We start from the raw sequence: 22,277 nt of genomic DNA on the forward strand, positions 1-22,277 counted from the left end.
CATGGCTAATATACACTCAACAGAATACACATGGAAAGTAAACTTAAAAATAAAGAGATTAATGACATCTTCAACAAATACACATGTTCTTCAGCTGCATCAGTTATTAGAATCTTGTCACTAGAGGGCCCCTGAAGGTCACCTGAGAAATGTACACCATCCAGTGACTGTGGCAGATATCACAAATTCATGGCAGAATTTTTCTCACTCTGCAGACATGACCTGAGAACCCTTCTTATCCAACCATTCCACTTCTCCACTATTGTGTATTAAAGTCAGTGCTCAAGGTGGAACCTCTTTTCTCCTCCTGGCTTAGTGGGACTACCCACAGTGTGAAGGCAGTTTCCCTTATAAGGGAAGTCCTTTGGTGGATAACTCAAGGCTTCCCATCTCTGCTTCTAACTTTTCTCTCTAGCTCTAAACAGTGAGATGTAACATGAAGCTCAGCCTAATTAGATGCTCCCTGGTCCATAAATAAAGCCTTCCTTGTTCTTGTATGACTATGCAAATCTGTGAGAGTCTCCAGCATTGCTACCAGCCCAACAACATTCCAGCATTCTTCAATGAGCATCCAAGAAATGCCTCTGCAGCGAAGACTTCTGAACCCTCCTGCCTGGTAGAATGTTAAGTGGTCACCTCTTCACTGAAATCCTCACAGCACCCTCTACCTTGTAATCAACCCTAGCAGGTGTTTTGTCACCACTTTCTTATGTGATTGGTGCTTTTTGTTTTCTGTTTAAGAAACCGTGTCTACCCCAATTTACCCACACTTCTTTAAAGTATTAACAAAGAGCCTAAGAAAACATCTCTGATGACTACTAACACTTTTGACATCCAGGAAAGAGGTCTGCTAAGAAAAATACTGTGGACTGGGGAGCTGCAAGGAGCCTGCTAAGGTGAGGCAGAAGCCACAATTTGTAGGACTTTATTAAAAAATTAGTAAAAATATTTAGCCAGTGTATAGACAGAGATGGCATGTTTGGGGTATTTAATGAGATGTTCCTGAGTGGTAGGGAGCCTACAGTAAGAACATGAATGGGAAGTTACAAAAGGTAGAGTGAATAACATTAGGGACCATTTCCTCAAGATGCACTGTGAACATGAAGGACTTCTTGGGCCACAGAGCAAGGACACACAAACTACAGCTCATGGACTCAATACAGTCTGCCACCTGCTTTTGTAAAGTTTTACTGGAACACGTACTGTCATTGGCACTACAACAGCAGAGCTGAGTAGCTGAGACAGAGACCATGTTGCCAATGATGCTGAAAATAGTTCTTATCTGACCCTTCAGAAAGTGTACAGTCCCTGCTAGAGAACAGCATTATGGCCAAGATTCACATTCCCTGGATCCTGGAGACGCTCCAGACTGAAGGAACTGATGGAGATGGGGTGCCAAGGACCCCTGGACATGAGTGCAGATGGCCACTGGGCAATTTTGGGGTGTTTTGAAATGTTTCAATGTTGCCTGTGAGATATAATTTAATAAAACAATAGCAAGCATCTAGAATAGAGCAAAGGATTGTCTCTGGTTGCACATTCTGTTGTAAGATTATTTGCACACTTACTGCTTTCAATTGTTTCTGTTAGAGAAGAGAGAAAACTCACCTTTTAGTGCCCAAACAGATATATAGATGCCATCACTGTCGGCCATTTGGGGATAACTAGAGAAATAGACAGGTGAACTTGAGGGAGAGGCCCAGTGATATGATATGTTGCTGATGCCTGAGTGCAGGCAGACTTTTGTGCTGGCCCCTCCTAAGGTGGGGCATCTGCACATCTCTGCTCTGCTCAGCCCTGAAAGCAGTGGGCAAGGTACAAAGAGAGACCTCTGCATTGGACAGCTGAGAAACTAGGGAAGATCATGCATATTTTTATACCATCTTCATTAAAAAATAAGAGACTGTATTTAAAACTATTTTTGACTGAGATCATTCCCTTAGTATGGTAGATATTGTATTCTTTGACTCATAAAGTAATATTCTTTGTTGCTGTTGAAATCCAGCAACATAAAGGTTTTTCCCCTGATGCCTGGACCCTGACAAGAGACTGAGGATCAGAGGGTGACTGGGGCTCCCCGAGGGAACTGGCATGTCCACGTCGGATGGGAGGAAGGTGCCTTGCCTGGGGACAGGCTTTCTGGGAGCTTTCTTCCTCTCAGAGCACACACATAGTTGCAGAATGACTTACTTTGTTGGTGCTGCTGTTATTATTAGAAGAAGATTCTGGTGCTATTTCTGTCATCACCCCAGAAATGAAGAATGCATTTTATTCTTCAACATCTTCTTCTGATGGAAAGGCATTCATTCAGTCTGAGGGAGACACTGCCCTAAGTGCCACACAAGAGTGGCACAGTTATGCAAACACGACATCCAGTTGTAAACTGCGGGGGCTTTGGAATGTGTCAATTTGCCTCGACTGAACCGTGTTTCCCAGAATTTTCATCTTTGTGTGACTCCAGTCAAGGTGAGCCAGGAGACATTTCTGCATGTGATTTGGAGGGTGGAAAAGAAGCCCTCATTCTGCTTTTTGTGCTTGGAATGGCAGGGTGGGTGTTTTTGTACCTTGTAGCACACTGTAGCTTATCTCCCGGCTGCACACCATGGTGTACCGGGCCTACCACCCCCGACCCCAACCCTCCCCCAGGGTCTCTGAATCCCACGATGCTTAGCTCCACGGTGAAGAACACCAGCTTCTCCTGTGGGACCCCCACATCATCCAGGGTGGAGGCAGTAAGAGCTGGCTTGGATTCCACTCCACTGTTGTGGGGGTGCATGCAGCCCAGCTGAGGTCCTGCTGTTTTTGCTGTCCCCACATCACACCCATCTTCCCTTCTCTACTGCCTGCTGTGGACTTTCAGCTCCAGCATCAGACAGGAAGGCGGGAGCCTCACAGACACTGCTTAGCCAGCTCCTGCCATTGCATAAAGTCAAATTCCTGTGAGAAATACATACTCATATGCATACCCTGCAGTGGTTCTTCTTTTCTCACTGAACCCTAATGCACGATTAAAGATACTTTATGAAACTGGGAACTAGGGAGTTAGTGATCTAGTTTCATTTCTGCCAGTTCTGGTTCTGTTACTTGGTGAAAATTATTTCACCCTTTTAGGCCTCAGTGTCTTTCAACTACAGGAGTGTTACTGAGTGACCAACTTAAATCCCATTCCAGTCCTCTTAGAGCTACCAGTGACTTGATGACTCTGTGCCAAAGTATAGCAGGCCCTTGATAAGTAGCTCTCTCACTGTGATGTATGGAGACTATATCATAAAACATGGGGGCTGAACAAGGCCCAGACAAGGTAGAGTGAGGAGAGTAAGGCACCTAGGGCACATCATTCAAGGAGACACCCACTCTCATGGTAAGGCAAGTGCAGGGTCCGCATTCATACCATCCTGACAGCAAGGGTCTCCTTCAATTTTACACCCCAGGTGCCTCACCCCCTTCACTCTGGTCTTCTGTCTGGTTCTGGAGCCAGACATGTGGGTTTGAAGCAAAGATCCACCACTTGCTAGTGTGTAATCTTATGCATGTTATTTAATCCCTTGGAGTCTGTTTCCTGATCTCTAAGACGGACATAATCACAAAATATATCATAGAGCTGTGTCAGGGATTAAAACACCATGGTATACACAAAACAGCTAAAGCAGTTCTTGACACACAGTTAAGGATCAGTTAATGTTAGCTATCTTTATTTTTGTTTGTATTATATTCCAATATTAGAAGCATAGAACCGTGTGTGCCATGTGGTTGAAATTCAATACATATTGATTGAGTGAATTACTGAATGAATGAAGAGGATAGATGATAGACAGATGAACAAGATATTTATTCTGAGTTCAGCATCCCTGAATTTCCCCTGAGCTCTTCAGAAAAATGTCAACAAAATAAAGGAAACGATCACTGAAATATTATTGATGATTATGTTTAAATGGAGGAAACTCTTTAAAACAACCACAATTCACAACTTGGTTTAGGGATATGAGTGGGCTGGCAGCAGTGAGGTGCCTTCCTTCATTCATTCATTCATTCATTCTCCAAGTAAAGAAAGCACAAGTTGCAGTTTGAATTTCCCTAGTGTCTTTTATTCTGTGGTTGTTTTTACCCAAATAGCAACCCCCTTCCCACTCTTTCTTATGGGAACATGCTCCCCCAATTTTTGTTTTGCTTTTGTTTATTTATTCTTAAGTGTTCCAGCCTCAGCTGTATTAGAAATGAAACTTGAAAATACACAGTGCTGTGTAAATGTGACAGAAATGAGATGGCACGCTGTTGTGTGGAAACTCTGTTGTACAACCCTGCCTTCTTCCTTTCCTCTCCCTCTCTCTGATCAGAAAAAGTGCTTTTTGGGAATCAGGCTCAGGGCCAAGAGTCCGAGTAAGGTGGGCACCAGGGTGGCAACGGGAGAAAGAACAATTCTCACTCAAATAACGTACTGAGTTTCTTTCCTGGGAAGTATAAAGAGGGTGGTTTCGTTTTCTCAGTTCTGACTTCATATCTGTGCTGAAGAAAAGGAACAAGTGACAGTGATCTCCTTACTAAAACTTTTGACAAACATGCCATGTCATGGCTGGACTGACTCCAAAAGCTAGAGTCCAGACAGGACTAGACTATCTGGGGCATGAATCACCGTGCTCGGAAGCCCACACCCAGACTTGTGAGATAAGTCTCTCTCTGCCACAGTGCCAGGGCGCTGTGGGCAATTTTATCCTGTAACTAACCCTTAGCAATAGCTTACACTTTGTCAGGCACTATCCTTAGGGCTTATCTTGGTTTATCTCATGTAATTCTTACAATAACCAGATGGGGTAGGAAGCAGAGGCAAGAGGTGAAGCAACTTTTCCAAAGCTACTCAACTGGGAAACCTGCTCTACTTACTTCGGAGCTAGAGGACTTAGCAACTAAAATGGTTAGTTTGGAATATTAGCCAAAAAATTGATAAAGAGAGACTCCAAGTTGTGCTTTATGCTTTAGAAAAGCAAGAAATCTCATAATATATGATTAAATTATAAAAAGTGTAAAGTCTTAAGTTCAGGTTAAGCACACAGAATATATATTACTGACACATACATTCATACATATTATACAGAATATATAATAGAATATTATATGATAAAATATATTACTTTTATATATTATATAACAACATATTTGCAATAATAAATAATGTATAATACATTGATATAAATATTTTATTACATTTATGTGATATTTAAGTATTATAATATATTTTACATATAAATATTAACACTTTATAATATAACATCAATTTTACATGTTATATAAAATATATTTTTAAATAATATATAAATTGCTTAAATGAATAATAAGTGTGTCATCATAAATGGAAGATTTTATAAAGACACATACACACATGTGTATCATGGGAACATGGAGAACAGCAGAGATTTTTGTCAACGTCTGCTTTACTGCAGCTCACATAAAATATACTTCAGAGAGTGGCTTCTGTGAAAGATCAGTTATGATCAACAACATGATATGCCCCCAGAAAAATAGCTGCCCCTTGGCTACATTAATGCAGGCAAGGGAGTCCAAAACAAGGTCATCAGATTCTGTGTGATGTGATGAGTCCATCTGAGACTCCAGTGCTCATGGATGAACCCATACCTGCCTCTCCCACCACCTTCTCTGCCCTTTTCCATGATATGCACCCCACCTTCTTCCCTCCCTCTGAGCTTCATGACTTTAATCTCCAATGAGTTTAGTCCAAAAGGGACTATTCTCTAGAGGCAGATGGAGGAAGAGTGATGAGGAGGCCCTGCTCAGCAGTGAGGCTGGGGGCGAGTTCTAGAGAAACATCCAAGATTGCCTTTCTACCTCAGAGGCAGGTGGAGGAAACGGCAAGGTGGGAGTGGAGGAGACCTCCATGTTCAGGAAGGATTTCAGGAGCCAAGGGCCTGCCCCAACCTTGACTCGGAGAACAGGGCTTCTAGCCAAACCACAAGAAACGATAGAGACCACCAATGGAGAAATGCATCCGTTTCCTGAGAAAGGGCTTTGAGCTGAATCTTGACAAATAAGAGGATGCGTCAAGAGAGTACAGATGTCAGTAATAGACACCTTTCAGCAAACCTCACAACTATAACAATACTTTACAGTGCAGGCAAATTTTAACACAGAACAAGAAATCTAGAAAAAGCTCTGAATTACTCATAGGGGTTTATGAAATGTCACCAAAAATTGCCTCCCTGCTTCACCAGATCTAAGAGTACTCTGGGGGGAATAAAACAAATTTAAAATTCAAAAGCTTATGAATCAAATGAGAAGGAACAAATTGCACACACTCTAAGGAGATATCCTAGAAATTCCTTTTATAAACACAATGTCTTATTTTTATTTTTTCTTCCAGTTTTACTGAGATATAACTAACATACAATACTGTTTAAGGTGTATACCATAATGACTTCACATATATACATACTGTGTAATACTGTGAAGTATTTACCATAATAAGTGTAGTTAACATCCAGCACTTCATATAGTTACAAATACAATTGTTTTCCCTTGTGATGAGAAGCTTTTAGGATCTTCTTTCTTAGCAACTTTCAAATACAACACACCACATTAACTGTAATGACCATGGTGTGCCTTACATCCCCAGTACTCATTTATCTCATAACTTCCAGTTCCCCTGCACCCCTGGCTCTGGCGACCACAGATCTGATCTCTATTTCCATGAGTTTGGACTTTTTTGACTTCACATACAGATGAGATCAGATATTATTTGTCTGTTTCTGTCTGACTTATTTAATTTAACTTTAATGCCCTCAAGTTCCATCCACATTTTCACCAATAGCAGTATTTCTTTTTATGACTGAACAGTATTCCATTGTATACATAGGCCACATTTTCTTTATCATTCAGTCATCCATCAATGGACACTTAGGTAGATTTCGTGTCTGAGCTCCTGTAAATAATGATGCAACAAACATGAGGGCACAGATATCTCTTCAACAGAGTGATTTCCTCTCCAGGGGCATATGCAGAAGTTGAATGGCTGGATCATCTGGCAGTTCCATTTTTCATTTTCTGAGGAAGCTCCATACTGTTTTCCATAACATTTCCATAATAACTCTACCTATTTACATTCCCACCAACAGTTTATAAGTGAACTCCTGAAGTTCAGATCCAGAGAGTCCTTCCTCTTAAACCCACAACTAAACAAATGAGGTTCCAGAGTCAGTCTGACCTGGATTTGTCTCCTCGAGCATATTTTAAGCTCCCTGAGTCTTCTCTTATTCCTACGGTAAAATGCCGTCTCTCACTTGGGTGTCCAATGAAATAAATTAGGCCAGTCCTATAAATCCTTGAGCAAAGATTCTCAATCGACATTAGCTAGTGTTGTTACCAGTGACAGCAGCTCCCCTGAAGCCACACGGGTCCAGGGGCCATTTAGACTTCTAGTTTTCTAAGTGCGACATTTGTGGTCCTCCTTTTGTAAAGTTTCCTCTGCCTTGAACTTCCTTCCACGGGCTTTCTCCAAAACATATTGTCCCAGTTGAGTTCTCAACCAGAAAGGTCAAAGTCAGAGGGCTTCTTGCTAGAATCTCTTTTCTCCCAGCAGGAAACGAAAGTATCTGAAAATTATCTGTGCTTGCCCAGATCAATGTCCATGTCCTGTGTGCAAGTGCACATCGAGGTAACCTTGCTCCTTGTCCTCGCGAGTCTGCTGTGGCTGCGGTCAGCTCAGGCCTATCCTGAGCAGCAACCAGTCTCTGCCAGACACTGCAGGAAGGACAGCTGCACTGCAGCCCTTGGCCTACAACCATGAGCTAAATGGTTTTCATCTTGCATTGATCCCTTGAAATTGTGCCTAGTGTCTGTGAAAATCTTAAAGCAGGCTTTTTTCAGTGCTAAGTTTCAGTGCCTGCTTCCATATTTGACATACTTTAATCTAGATGGTAAGTATTTCAGGCATTGTAAAGTCCCTAGCACTTCTGGGCTCACACAGCCTCTCCCTAATAGAAACCTTTAGAAATCCTAGCCAGGAAGTGGCCAAGGCTGAAGTACAAAGGAACTAGAAGAAAGGGCACCAGAGGCTTTGGGGAGAGGAGAGGGGAGAATTTATTTTCTTCTGCTGGAAAATTTTCATCAGTTCAGGATGCAAACCAGGCAGAAATGTTCTTACAGGCTTTTATTTTTCTGTTTTTCATTTGAAAGGAAAAGTCGGGACTTTGGGGTTATTTAATTATAGTTTTAAATGGAAGGTATCTCTATCAGAGCCCCATAGTGGCTGTTTTTAGTTAAAAGTGCATTTAGCTAATTATTTCCCACGGAGCCACAGTTAGGCATGAAACAAGAACCCACATCTCTGAGGTGCCCCCGAACCTCCAGAGAAGGAGAGAAGCTGGGTTTGGTTAGTCCCTGTGCCCACACTGGCTTTCCTGCTTTGTTTTTAATCCTCAGTGATCTGTAGACAACGAAAGAGCACACATACAACACCCACAAAACTAAAATTATGAGGGACATTTTTAAGGATAAAAGCACTATGAGCACACTTAAAAAACCTTGGAAAAATATAAACTAATACAAGGGGGAAATTCAGATAGCCTAGTATATATAACCAACCAGAAATAAAACATTTTAACATTTATAAAAGAAATTTGGGAGAATTTTTTTAAGTTGAGAGTATATATTACATATATAGTTTCATCTTGTCTTTTAACATATATTGTGGGAATTTTCCATTATTAACATTCTTTTATATTGTGAATATCGAAGGTTTCATAATAATGTTGCTAAGCATGGATGTATCACGATTTCCTTACCTTCCTTCTTTCCCTGCACCTTCCTCCTGCCCTCCTCCCTTCCTCTCCCCATTCCTTCTTGCTCTTCTCCCTCATTTCCTCTTTCTGTCCTTCCTGAGTTCTTTCCCTTCTTCATCCTTTCCTTTCTTATTTCTTCTTTTATAGTTTAACCAAATGTACACATTCACACTATTGAAATAGTCTGCAAGGCAGGAGAAATAGCAATCCCCTACTGTATTTCCCACCTCCCAGAGGCAACCATACATAATTCTTTTAATGATTATTATGTTATTCATTCTATACTAAATTATGTTTATATTGTAAATTCCTGATTTTAAAACAACTGTTTAGGCATTATCCAACATAGAACTGCCTCCCCCAACACACACATACACGACTCCTCTGCCACGTCCTTCCATCCCCTTATATGGGAGGTGACTGGCAGTGACTGTGATTAGATTAATATTCAGTGATCAGGTTATTGCAACCACATAAATGCTGTTCACAACTGAGCCATGTCTTGTTTACAATGACTTCAATGCCTGCTCGGACCTTGCCTGCTTCTAGGGCATGACAGGTCAGGATGAGGAGGAGGAGCATTATTTCCAGAATGAATTCAGTAAGGATCTCACTGGAGGGAGAAACTCGTGCTCCATCTGCAGAAGGGCAACTTTCAGCATTACCAGAGGCTGTGCGATGACACTGCCATCAGCCTTACCAGACAGCATTGACCATCAACAGGATCTTAACTGAGAAGGCAACACTGATCATTAACCTAAGAAGAATAGGCAATAAACAATGACCTGAAAATGCCTCAGACACCATGGGTTGGCAATCCCCTAGATTCATTCATGAGCAGAATAGAAAAGGGCAGCCTACAGCTGACAGCTCTGAGAGGTCTGGGATGCTGCTGGGCAGCCCAGTCACAGCTTCTGGCTGATTTGTCCCCTATGCCTCCCTGTCAAAGAAGGTCAGCAAGGAAATGGTGGGGCAGGTGGCACCCACCACCCAGGAAAGCAGAAAGCCCTAGAAAGCATCTATAGCCTCTCTCTGGGTTTCAGAGAGAGGAGAGGGAGAGGAGTGAGAGGAAAGCCAGGGTGGGGGGAATCTTCATTTGGTGGTCATCAAGGGGAGGGGAACAGGGAGGCAGAGAAGCCCCAACTTGAAAAAGCTGGGGCCAAATGGCTAGGTTTTTCATTTTGCTATCTTTTTTTCCAGGTTCAATATTTTTCTCATCCAGCTCTGGAAATTACTTTTCCTCTGTCATATAGATATTTTAACAAAATTCCTTTGAGGGAAAGCACTTACTTTGGGACTTCATAATTTTGGTTTCTCAGTTTGTATCATCCAGACCCCCCACCTGTCGTCCACAGTGCCTCTCTGTGGCCTGGCGCACCACAGACACTCAGCACTGCGGGGTGAACGAGTGACCATAATGCCACTGACGCCGGTCATCTTTCCTCACTCCTAACACTCCAAAATACATTCCGTGTAAGCCAGAGTTTTACATGTTTAAACAATAAACATCATAAAATTAATACAACATTCTTGAGAGAATTGTTTTGGTCACAGGATCTGGAATGTGTACATATGAAGTCACAAAAGGTGTGAGACATTAATAAGTTTAGCTACACTAAAACATATAGAACATAGAAGAGATACGTTTAGAATGTCCAAAAATAAATGACAAACTCAAAAACACAATTTCAACACATTACTGGTAAAATTCATTTAAACATATGAAATGATGGTTGATGTCACTCCTGTTAAGAGCAAATAAAGCAAACCAACACCAAAAGAAAGGCGGTCTCAGGTCAACAAAGAAAACACCTTTCCTAAGAATGTATACCCATCTTTGCCTCAGAGATTCCACCTTATTAATTTATTCTGTATTTGCATAAGAGTGCAAGGGCAGACATGTGGGTATTTATGATCTTTGTTTATAATAACAAAGGACTGAAACAGTGTCCCTCATTAAGGGACTCATTAATTCATTTTTAATATTTCATATATGGAATAGCACGCAGCTATGTAAAAAAAAGAGGCTATTTTAAATGTAAAAATGTAAAACACTATCTCTGAAATATTTTAAAAATGAAAGTGCAGGCCCTGACCAGTGTGGCTCAGTTGGCTGGGCATCATCCCCACAAAGCGAGGTCAACAGTTCAATTCCTGGTCTGGGAACATTGCTGTGTTGCAGGTTCAGTCTCTAGTCAGGAAGCTTACAAGAGGCAATCCATCTACATTTCTCTCTCACATCGATGTTTCTCTCTTTCTTCCTCTCTTTCCCTCCCTCTAAAAATGAATAAAATTTTTAAAAGTAAATAACAAATAAAAGTGCAGAAGAGTGTTTACAGCATGCTAATGTTGTTCAAAGGAAGGAAGAAAAGAGGAGAGAGAAAGAAAAAAGTAAACACTGTCACAAGTCTGTGTAGAATAGTTGGGAAAGGAGATGTTCCCCTGGGGTAGCCTCTGGGCAGGGAACTGTGCCTAACCGACTAGACTCTCTTTCTGGGTCTTTCCCCATGCCTCATCTCTTCTACCGCTGCCCACTTACCTAATCCCCCCAAACATTTACAAAATGCCTCTTAACTCTTTTCACCAATCCATAATTGTATTCATCAAAACTGATTTTTTTAAATGTTACCACCTTCTGACGTTTGTTCCATCGATTAGGGAATTTACTTGTTATGCAACAAACTGTTCTTGGGCTCCCAATAGGTGTTAATTAATGTGAAAAATGGGCGTATAACCCAGGTGAAAGGCACACGTGTTTTAACAGCTCACTCTGCAATATCATGCTTCTGTTGACAACACGGACACCCTTCCGTTGTCCCATTTCCCAGTAATGGCTTCCTCCATTCCCCATGATTTTTAGTTTTGGAGGGCTTTCCTCTGTCCTTAGATATGTGGAAGTTGAGTCTTGTAATCAGATTGGAAATTCAGAAAGGTGGGGACCAGAGTTTTTATTTCATAGTGATACTTAACCTTGTCCGACATTGAGGGGCAATTTTAGCCTTAGTGGCTTGGCTTTGCCTAAGTTTGGGGTTCTCTGCCTGCAGCCCCTTAGTAAGTACACAAAAGGAGTCTGGCTGGAAACTGGGAAGTATTCTAGAAGCTTTACTTCCAGAGAGCTTGGTGAGGCAGCTGATGAGGGATGAGGAAATATTCCTACCACTAATTTAAAAAAAGAAAATCAGGAATTTACATACACGCAGAGAACACTTAATCTACACATTTGCTGACTAGCCTCGCTGCCCCTGTTCCTTTATGCTTCCTTGTACATCCCTCTTTTACCTACCAATGCCTCGATGATCATTTACTCTTAAAACTCCTTTTATTCTCAGGATGTAACATTGGCAAATATTTGAGGCATTCCTTGGGGGCATTAAAGTTTTGAATAAATGTTCTCCTAAGGGATACTATCGACCAAAGTTCTATATGAATTCAGTCTTAGAGAAAGTGTTATTCATTGTGGGTTTTCCTGCCCAGGGCAGGGAGAAAGCTATACTTCTCCACAATCCTCTACCCTTTTATTAGCATACACAGCTAAGCCTACCCCAGCTGGGATCCTTACTTTTAGGGCTCACTCAAGAGCTACAAGTTCTAATTCTATTTACAAGTTCTATTCTTTTTATAGAAATGTTTGTTAAATGTTCAAGGAATGCTGACCTTCCCTCTGATGCACTGCAGGGGAGGAGGGGAATCTGTGGGCTGGTTCTTCCTCAAGATTCATTTCTCCTGAGAGCCCTGCCTATTTTACTTTCAGTTTCAATTTCCATTTCCTAAAACCAGTTCCTGTGCAACAAAGCAAAGGAGCCAGGGGCTGCTTCCATATATATACAGGTTTCTTCAGCATTTATCTGAGGCAGAAGAAGATCTCAGGAGCAGAACATCTGAGTAGCCTGAACTGCAGCCTTACAGACGGGAAGAAAAGTTCACAGCAACCATGAGGTAGGCTTCCCAGATCCCGCTGAAAATGCTAATCTACCGTGGTGTGGAATGCAAGTCCCAAGCAGCCGTGCTCCTAAAAGGAAAGTTCCCAATTGCCATAGTGTGTGTTTCTAACCTTTACCATGCATCTATCCATCTCATAGCTTGCTGGCTTGTTTACTCTTAAGTCATTTTCTGCCCGATACTGTCAGGTGTTTCAAGGGTGACCCTCAGTGGGGAAGCTGAGAGCTGAGTTCAGAGAGGAGCGAGGCACAAAGGAAGTGGACAGGGGAAGATTTAATGAGGCGGATTCTTTGTTTAAAGGTGGGTCTGGGGGAATTGCTTTTGGAGACTGTTTTGTTTCTTATTTAAAAGAACTAAGTGAGGGGCTTTCATAAGGTTCTTTTATTTTTACTGTTGTTCAAGTATAGTTGTCTCCATTTTCACCCCACCACACCTCCCACCCTCAAACCCACCCTCTTCGGCTTTGTCCACCTGTCCTTCACTTTTGTTCCTTGATGGCCTCCCCCAATAATCCCCTATTATCCCTCTCCCTTCTCCTCTCTGGTTACTGTCAGATTTTTCATTATTTCAATGTCTCTGGTTATATTTTGCTTGCTTGTTTTGTTGATTAGGTTCCATTTATATGTGAGATAATATGGTATTTCTCTTTCACCACCTGTCCTGTTTCGATTAGCATGATGCTTTCCAGATCCACCCATGCTGTCAAAAAGGGTAGGAGCTCCTTCTTTCCTTCTTTCTTTCTGCCATGTAGTATCCCATTGTGTAAATGGACCACAGTTATTTAACAAATTAAGAACAGCATTTAGCAGTGTTTAGGGCATCTGAGTAGTGTTTAAAATGCACTCAAAGCAGTAACCCACTTCATTAGAAGGTAGAATTTACTTTTAATGTGCTTATAATTCATCTTAAATTTGCATTAGGGCTGAAAAAATGTACTCACTCATTCAATAGAAATATAGTTTACTCCAGAATTCTACTGATTGGCTAGAGTCCTCCAATCTGAAGTATGGATTGGGGATGATACTCTTACACTCCAGAAACAGATGTTTGCCCAGGGGTAGAAGGGTTAGCCCAATGGGTAGGAAGGATGCTATCTTTTTACTCCAGTCTGAGGACAGGGTAACTAGACTGGATGCCTCAGCCTCAGTCCTGGAGCTCCAGGACCCAGGGACACCGGCACAGCACTTCCTTCCTAGAGAACACGTTGTCCTCCTCTGAGTTTCCTGGTCTGTCTTCTGGAAAAATACTGTTTTCTGCTAGTCTCCATGTGTGCCTGATAGAAAAAATAAATGATATTAGACATGTCCAGATGTCTGTTTCTATAGTAACTCAGAATCTTTAGAAACGTTGTTCCTACTCCTTAGAATTTCAGCATGGTCTTCTCATAGAATCTTTCTCATGATAATACAGACCCACCAGTCTCTCTTCTACGTTTCTTTGATTGTTTAATCTCATCTACCTTCCTTCTCAGTGAGGTTACAGAAAGGCTTTTTTAAGTACATGAGCTACAGGCACTGTCACCAGGCATTGCAGAGTTTAGCTTGTTAAAGACATGTTCCTGAGCTCACCCCTCTCCCCACCCCAGATTCTGATTTGATAGCTTTGGGATGAGTGCCAAGGGGGTGCCTTTCCCACAGGGCCCCCCTCGGTGGTGCTGGCACCGCACTCAGACACCGTGGGGGCAGCCATCAGCTCTGAGCCAGCTGAGCAGAGTCACTGTGGCTTTCACCCAGACTAGAAGCCAGGCAAAAAAAATTGCTGCTGTGTAAACAGGACTCCTAGAGGCATCAGGAACAGAAGTCACAAGTGTGTCTGGGAACAGCTTCTGATTTACCAGTGGAATAATAATCTATAATTATGCAGTGAAACTGGTTGCCCTTTGAATCGCTGCTCAAAAGGATTTTACTTAAGTGTACATATTAAATGTCTCTCTTGCAAATGCACAATTGACTATATGCTTGACTGTATGAGATTATTTCAATTGTATTCTCTCTCTCTCTCTGTTTCTTATATAAAACAAGAAAGGAGCTAAAAAGCTCATGTACTTAAAAAAGCCTTTCTGTAACCTCACTGAGAAGGAAGGTAGATGAGATTAAACATCAACTTTTCAAGGTGAGGCTGTTGTTAGCACAGTGCAGACACCAAGCCAGTCTCTCTCCTGGGCAGTGCCCCTCCCCACCCCCAGACATTACACAAGAGACAGGACAACCTGGCTCACTAAGACCTGCCTGGGGCTTTCAAAGGACACAGTTTCCCTCCCTCAGTAGAAATTCCTACCTACTTTCCTTCCTATTTTTTTGTTTATTCTACCTTGGGTAGTTAAGTTTCCATTGTTTTAAGTAACAGAAAGAAGCAGGCACTGATTTAAAGTTCGTGGAATGGCTCACAGGACTCGCCCCACCCCCCACGGGACTATAGCAACCCCGGGAGGACTAGAACAGGACACTGGGAAGCATGGGGAACCCAGACTGACTTCTCCAAGTGCATCTGAGTCACTCTCTGCAGCACATGGTACAGAATGTGGTCATCATCAGACCCCCAGCATGCACAGCACTCTTCTTAACGTGTGAAAACTGCCTCTGGCTCCCTCGCTTCCTCTCACATCCATCTCCAGCTCCCACATGTGTCTGAGTAGCCAGACATGGCCCACTCAGACTGCGGGGTGGAGGGGGAAATAAAACATGAAAGATGAGGGCGAGAGGAAAATGGGGGGGATATCATCTTCCATTTGACAAATATTTCTAAAGTGACCCTGCCATGTTATATGACTTCCCAGATTATCTACTGGTTCTCTACTTCAGAATCCATAATATTTAGAATATCAGCTCCTGATAAAAGGGCCAATTAATATATACCATAAAAACATTTTTAAGTGAGAAAAAGTATTTCAGGGACTCCAATGCATAGGCAATATAAAAAAGAATTTGGAGCTATTAATGAGTTTTAACCTACCCATCTCTGAAGGTATTCAAACAAGGTTTTTATTTGTCTGTTTGCTGTTTCTGTTTGGTTGGTTTTGTTTGTTTGTTTGTCTGCTTGTTTTGAGGACCAACACTAAAAGGAATAGGAAGTCTTTCCAGGGGAGTTCACCCTTGGAGAAAAAGAGCATTTCTCATACGAAGTTAGCTGTCTTGTGAGCCTCCTCCTGCTGCCACACTTATAACCCCTAGTCATGACAGCAAACCATAGGAGAAGAAAAATAAATTTCAGGACAAAAATGTTAACCAACAAATACAAAATTATTAATAAATCAACTCAATGAGACATGGTAACAGAAATCAACAGTCAAAGTTAGGGGGATTATATTTATTCTAAAATAAAAGTTTTAGACATTGCTAGTATGTATAATATTAAGTTAGGATAATTCAAATGTGGGGAAAATGAGTAGAAATTAAATTGGTTGAAATTAGGATTTAAATGGTTAAAGTAGAAAAGTTAAAAAATAAGACTACAATGTCAAAATAATAAAAAGACAAAGCCAATGTGATAAAAAAGTTTGGCTAAACAAAGAAAATCAGTTAAGGATGTATGAAAAGCTGACATAATTAGACAGGAAATAGAAATTAATCGAGATTTTTAAAAAGACAAATTAAGGTGAACTGAGGAATTAAAAATTTAGATGATAAAATGGCGTTGAATATCAGAGGGATAACAGAGATTAAAATCAGGATGGCAAAATACCACAAGAGAAAATTATAAAGCTAAAATTCCCGAATTTAAAAGGAAACACTAAGTAGGTAGGAGAAGGAAGAGAAACAAAAAGCCATTAGATAGTCTCCGCTAAAATCAGTCCACAGACTTGGCAACCCCTGCACAGCTCAGGGCGACCTAACAAGAACCGCCTTCTTTAGGGAGACCCGCCCACTGCCCTCCCCTCATTCTTCTGCAGCCCAGTCACCTGATTCCTGCTTTCCCATGCTTTAACACATACACCAAAATACAGAAATAAAAAAGGAAACACTGTTATTTTGATTGGGATTCACACTAGTTCAGAGAAGGAGAATTGTATTTGCTGTGGTCCCTGTTTCTCACCAGGGGAGTGTGTGCTACATCCCAAAATGTCCATCTTTCTGCTTTTCTCTACAGCGAGGCCACTGAGAACTCCTTGGAGAGCAAACTACGGCTACTAAAATGCCATTTCACCTGGAACTTGTTAGAGGGAGAAAATTCCTTGGATGATTTTGAAGACAGAGTGTGTTACCAGACTGAGTTTCAGAACAGTGAGTTCAAAGCAACACAGTTCAACTTGTTGGCCTACATAAAACACCACAGAGGTCAAAATGAGGCAGCGCTGGAATGCTTACAGAAAGCCGAAGAGTCGATCCAGCGAGAGCACACTGACCAAGCAGAAATCCGAAGTCTGGTCACCTGGGGAAACTACGCCTGGGTCTACTACCACATGGGCAGACTCTCAGAAGCTCAGGTTTATCTAGACAAGGTCAAACAGGTGTGCGAGAAGTATTCCAGCCCCTATAGAATGGAGAGTCCTGAGATGGATAGTGAGGAAGGATGGTCACGGCTAAAGTGTGGAGGAAAGCACACTCAAAGGGCAAAGGTATGTTTTGAAAAGTGTCTGGAAAAGGACCCAGAGAACCCAGATTTCACCTCTGGAATGGCGATCTCGAGCTACCGTCTGGATAACTGGCCAGCACCTCAGAATTCCATTTACGCCCTGAAGCAAGCCGTTCATCTAAGTCCTGACAACCAGTATGTGAAAGTCCTCCTGGCTCTGAAACTTCAAAAGATGAAGGAGGATGCTGAAGCAGAGAGGTTAGTCAAAGAAGCTGTGGAGAAAGCCCCATGTGCAACAGATGTGCTTCGAGGTGCAGCAATGCTGTATCGAAAAAAAAATGACCCAGACACAGCTATAAAACTGCTTAAAAAGGCTCTAGAATGCTCGCCAAACAATGCCTACCTGCATTGCCATATTGGGGTATGCTATAGGGCAAAAGTCCACAAGTATCCGAATGAAGACCAGAATGTAATACATGGGGAAAGAGAGGAGTTGCAGGAACTGATAGAGCATGCTGTGTATCATTTGAAGAGAGCTGATGAGCTCAATGGAAATCTCAACAGTGTCTGCTCTTTTCTTGCCTGCCTCTATGCACAGGCGGGTCAGTATGAAGAAGCAGAGTATTACTTCCAAAAAGAATTCAGCAAAGAGCTTACATCTGCAGAGAAGCAAGTGCTCCATTTACGATATGGCAACTTTCAGTGGTTTCAAATGAAGTGTGAAAAAAAGACCATCCACCATTTCATGGAGGGTGTGAAAATCAACCAGGACCAAAAGGCAACAGAAAAGATGAAATACAAACTGCAAAGTATTGCCAAAAGCAGGCTTTCTAAAAACAGATCAGACCCTGAAGCTTTGCATATCTTGGAATTTCTTGAGGAGCTCAATGGGAAAAGGTGGCCAGCATATGAAAACTCTGAGAGGGGTCTGAACTCTGGACACCTTGTCCTTCAGCATCATTAGTGGAGGAATGAGGAATTGGTGTGTGGTGCCCATAGGGTTACTCCTGGAAGGGAGCTGAAGCCCTTCCTTCCAGTTAGTATCAAAATATGAATCAACAACTGGTAGGGCATAGGCATGGACTGAGACCCTGGCCACAGGACTGGATTAGGGTTATGGAGGACCTCTGTTGGGCCAAGTGTTAACCCTTGAATTGCTCAGGGAGTATCAGGGGAGGGGTCTTATGGGGGGAGAGTGAGGAGGGCCTGTGGGTTGGTAAAGAGACTATTTCCCGATTTAACTCTGGGGAGAAGTTTGTGCCCTGTGACATTCTTTTAGTCAACTTCTGAGGGGGTTTGCATTGGGTTTGTTTCTGTAAAGCAGCCAAATTCCTCACATCTGTAACACTGGTCCATTTTTGCAATTCTTTTCCATCACTGGAGTTATCTGAGATTCTGTGTAGGAATGTGCTGTGTCCAGCCAAAGGCTGGGGGGCCAAAGCTTAGGGGTATCCTCTCTCTCTCACTTCTGCCTCTTCTTCTCCGCCCCGGCCAACCCTCAATCTAGACTACTCTACACAGCAGCATTTCAATCATCCTATTACTGAGGTGGGAACATAGTTTGAAAACCAGGCACAAAGAATAAGTTAAATCCTGGAGGGACATATCTCAGAGAAGCAATGAGGTCAATCAATCACAGACCAGAGTTTCGGGAGGCATGTGGGGAGATTTTGGCTATACTATGCACTCGATCATACAACAGGTGAAGAAAAAAAAAGGGGGGTCTCTATAATATGCTAGAAAACAAAATAATACATTTCTTTAAAGCTTGTATGGAAAAATAAGTGTCTCACCAGTAGGGATAAAAACCAGGTAGGCAAAAGAGAGAGAGAGGAATGCTGGTTGTTATTGTAGATTGTAATCATGGAGAAATTTTAATTTCCTTAGCCACTATTAAAAAAATTCTTTGTAGGATGAAGGCTTGTTTTGTCAAAAGAAACTGTTTTGGTGAGCCCAGGTTCAAGGTGATAAGAAAGCAACAAAACAGGGAACCATTTGGTGGCTGAGGACCTAGTGAAAAGCCTTGGAAAATGACATAAAAAATGGAGGGTTTCCCACCATTAGAAATATTGTATATTTGGTGATATAAAACTTTTATGAACTCTGAAAATTTTTATGACAACTCCCAAATTTATGGTATGTTTGGAGTGATTGGGATTTTCTAGGTAGATACTGAATAGCCTGGAACTATGTCAAAGTTGATGTGACTCAAAACATACCTGACCCAGCACAAAACCATCAATTACCTTCTGATCGTGAAATGTTTGTCTGTTGGAATTAGTTTAAATTTAAATGTTTGTTACCTGGGGCTGGGAGAGGGAGGAATAGAAGAGATGTTTAGGGTACAGATTTGCAACCAGTAGATAGAGAAGTGCTAGAGACCTAATGCACAGACAGCGAATATATGCACTAAATCTTAATTATTCACCACAAAAAAGAAATGATAATTATATGGTATGAAAGAGGTGATAATTGTTAAACAATGGCATTCATATTATAATATATAAATGTATCAAATCAGCATGCCGTATACTTTAAATTGATAATGTTATATGTCCAATATGTTTCGATAAATGTAAGTATATACTAACATTTTTATTAAGCAATTAAAACATTAAATGAAATTCAAAGTTTTTAAATTAAATATTCCAACTACTGTAACAATGGTTTTTGTGTTATTTTCTGTGTTGTCAAAAACAATGTGTGTGCTCTGAAACCATGAAAATGCATAGTATGGATTCCTGAAAAAAAATCATAGCTTTAATTAACAAATAATTTGGATGTGATGGATCATAACAGGGTGTTCAGGTTTTTCTGAAATTTTGATGTACCTCAACTCTTCTAGCCTCCGCTACAGGTAAATAAAATGTTGCACGGGTATGAAATGGTCCCAATAGCCCAGGCTGGTCTAACATCACAGCCACAGTATAGAACAAACTTTTTTTTCCCTACAGCTTTCTGAAGAGTCCAGACTTCAGCTTACACCCTGACACTCACCACCATGTACCCTCATGCTCACAAACACCCTGCCCCCACACTGACAGAGGGAGTGCCGCTGTCCTCTCTGTTAAATCTTGTCAACATCTGCTTCCATCCACATTCTCTCCTTTCTTCTGACCTCCATTATGAGAAATGAGGAGGTTCCCCTGATTCTGTTTTAAGCCCCCTCCTGGAGGCAGTCAAAGCCATATGTAAAGAACAGTTTTTGCTGATAAGTAAAGAATGGAGAGAGACATGAAGCCTTTAAGTCTCTCTTGCTTTTCAAGATTCCTCTGGTAGGAAGCATGATCCATGACAGCTGCAAAGGTAAACTCATTCCATTGGACTGAATTAGACAAGTGCACATCTCAGGGGTAGGGTTTAGCTCACTTTGCCTGAGTAACTTAGTGGACCTGGAGCCTGGGGAGGGAAGCTGGGCATGTCCTGAGTGGAAGGAAGCACACTGGTCCCTGTCATGTGCTGAAGAAGGTACACCAGGTGTCTGCAATCTTGCTCTTGCATGTCATACCAGCAGGAACAGAAACCTCAGAGGAGGAAGGTAGCAAGAGTAGGAAAGAGACGTACAACATATTACACTTAATATTTATTTGAGGACTTAAAGCTAATAGAGGTGATTGGAAAACAATAAAGAAAATGAGGTATATATATGGCTAAGTTTCCTGAAATGTCAACATCCAGGGAACAAATGGAACCACATTAACTGGAATGACCTGTAATTCCCTGGCTCTTAACCGAATCTCCTAGTGCAAGATAGATGACTCCTCTCATATGCTCACCCTGGAACATAACATGCCCTCAGTAGGTGTCTCCTAAGCGTCGATGAGCTAGTCTGTCAGATTTATCTGATCATTTCAGCTGTTTGTACGGTTCCAGCCCTCACAACCATCAATGCCCCCTGCTCATGAAAGGGCTTCACTACATCTCATCACTCTGTATTTGATTGCCACCTTGGCAGCACTGACATCCATGACAAAGATGCTCTTAAGTGTAACCACACCCATGAAGGAGTGAGGAGAACCTCTCATGTTCTTGTCTGGGTTCCAAGACATACTAATTGCTTGTCAGCCTCAGAGTCCTCAGTGAAAGATTCATCAGCCTCTGCTTATAGCCACTTTTCTTCTAGAGCTCAAACAGCCCCTGGAGGCAGCAGACCTGAGTCAGCTTTCTTCCTGTCTCCTGTCAACTGACTTGCACAATCTGTGCCTGTGCAGCTGGAAGTGTGACAGCATTAGAACCCTGAAGATAAATACAGACAAGATGTGTTTGCATCCCTACTGTACGCACAATCAACCTTGGATTTCAACCTGGGAAATGTGGGCTCCAAGTGGAGACCATAAGCTGCTGTATCCTCCCGCCCTCCCTTCACCATTTCCCCACCCTTTATTTTGGGGAAAAGGAAGTAACTTGGTTTGATGAATTAGAAATTTTCCATGAGACAGCCACTGGCCTGCAGTGACCTCAAACACTGCAGATGCTTGAGACACGAGAAAGCATACACATGGACTACCGAGTCCTGTGGAGGAACAGGAACAGAACGGCCACTCTCTCAAGTGGGGAGTGCCATGCCTTCCTGCCCAAGCAGGCTTTTATTAAGAATACAGATACAGTTTGTTGATTACAGTCTGGCAGGGAAGATCAAACAAGTAGGTAGCTTTCAAAGGGCTGACAGGGCTCACGCTGAGTTTGGGGTTTTATCACTTAAAAAGCTACAGGAACTAAAAGCTAGTTTCATTTCCTGCCCATGCCTTCATATTCTAATTCAAGAGCATCCTCCAACAAGCAGGTCTCACAGGATCTTGCATATTCTATGCCCCAGGTCTAATTCCCCCGGGGGTCTGCCAACTGGTCTGAACTGCACCACCCCTGCTATTTCTGCAGGCCTGAGTTGGGCTGAGGAGACAAAGGCAGCTGGGAGACTTGGATTTCTCACAGCCAGAATAAGGACTCAGGTTTTGTCAAAGCCAAGGGGGCAGGGGTCGATGTCAATCACCCCCTCATTTCCACACCCCCCTGAGTCTCTTCCCTGGTGGCTTTTCCCAC

At 42.1% G+C, this 22,277-nt stretch overlaps 1 protein-coding gene across 1 annotated transcript; it reads left to right on the forward strand.

Annotated features, from left to right (window-relative positions):
• Positions 1-12,554: 12,554 nt before the first annotated feature.
• Positions 12,555-19,898, forward strand: IFIT2 (interferon induced protein with tetratricopeptide repeats 2). Its single transcript, XM_045854597.1, is given in 3 exon segments — positions 12,555-12,722; positions 16,812-18,181; positions 18,184-19,898. Coding segments are annotated over 3 exon segments (1,404 nt in total). The 5' UTR covers positions 12,555-12,717; the 3' UTR covers positions 18,213-19,898.
• The last annotated feature ends 2,379 nt before the right edge of the window (positions 19,899-22,277 follow it).

The sequence above is a fragment of the Phyllostomus hastatus genome, unplaced genomic scaffold (assembly GCF_019186645.2).
Source record: "Phyllostomus hastatus isolate PE091 unplaced genomic scaffold, TTU_PhHast_1.1 phas_scaffold_1066, whole genome shotgun sequence".
Lineage (NCBI taxonomy): Eukaryota > Metazoa > Chordata > Mammalia > Chiroptera > Phyllostomidae > Phyllostomus > Phyllostomus hastatus.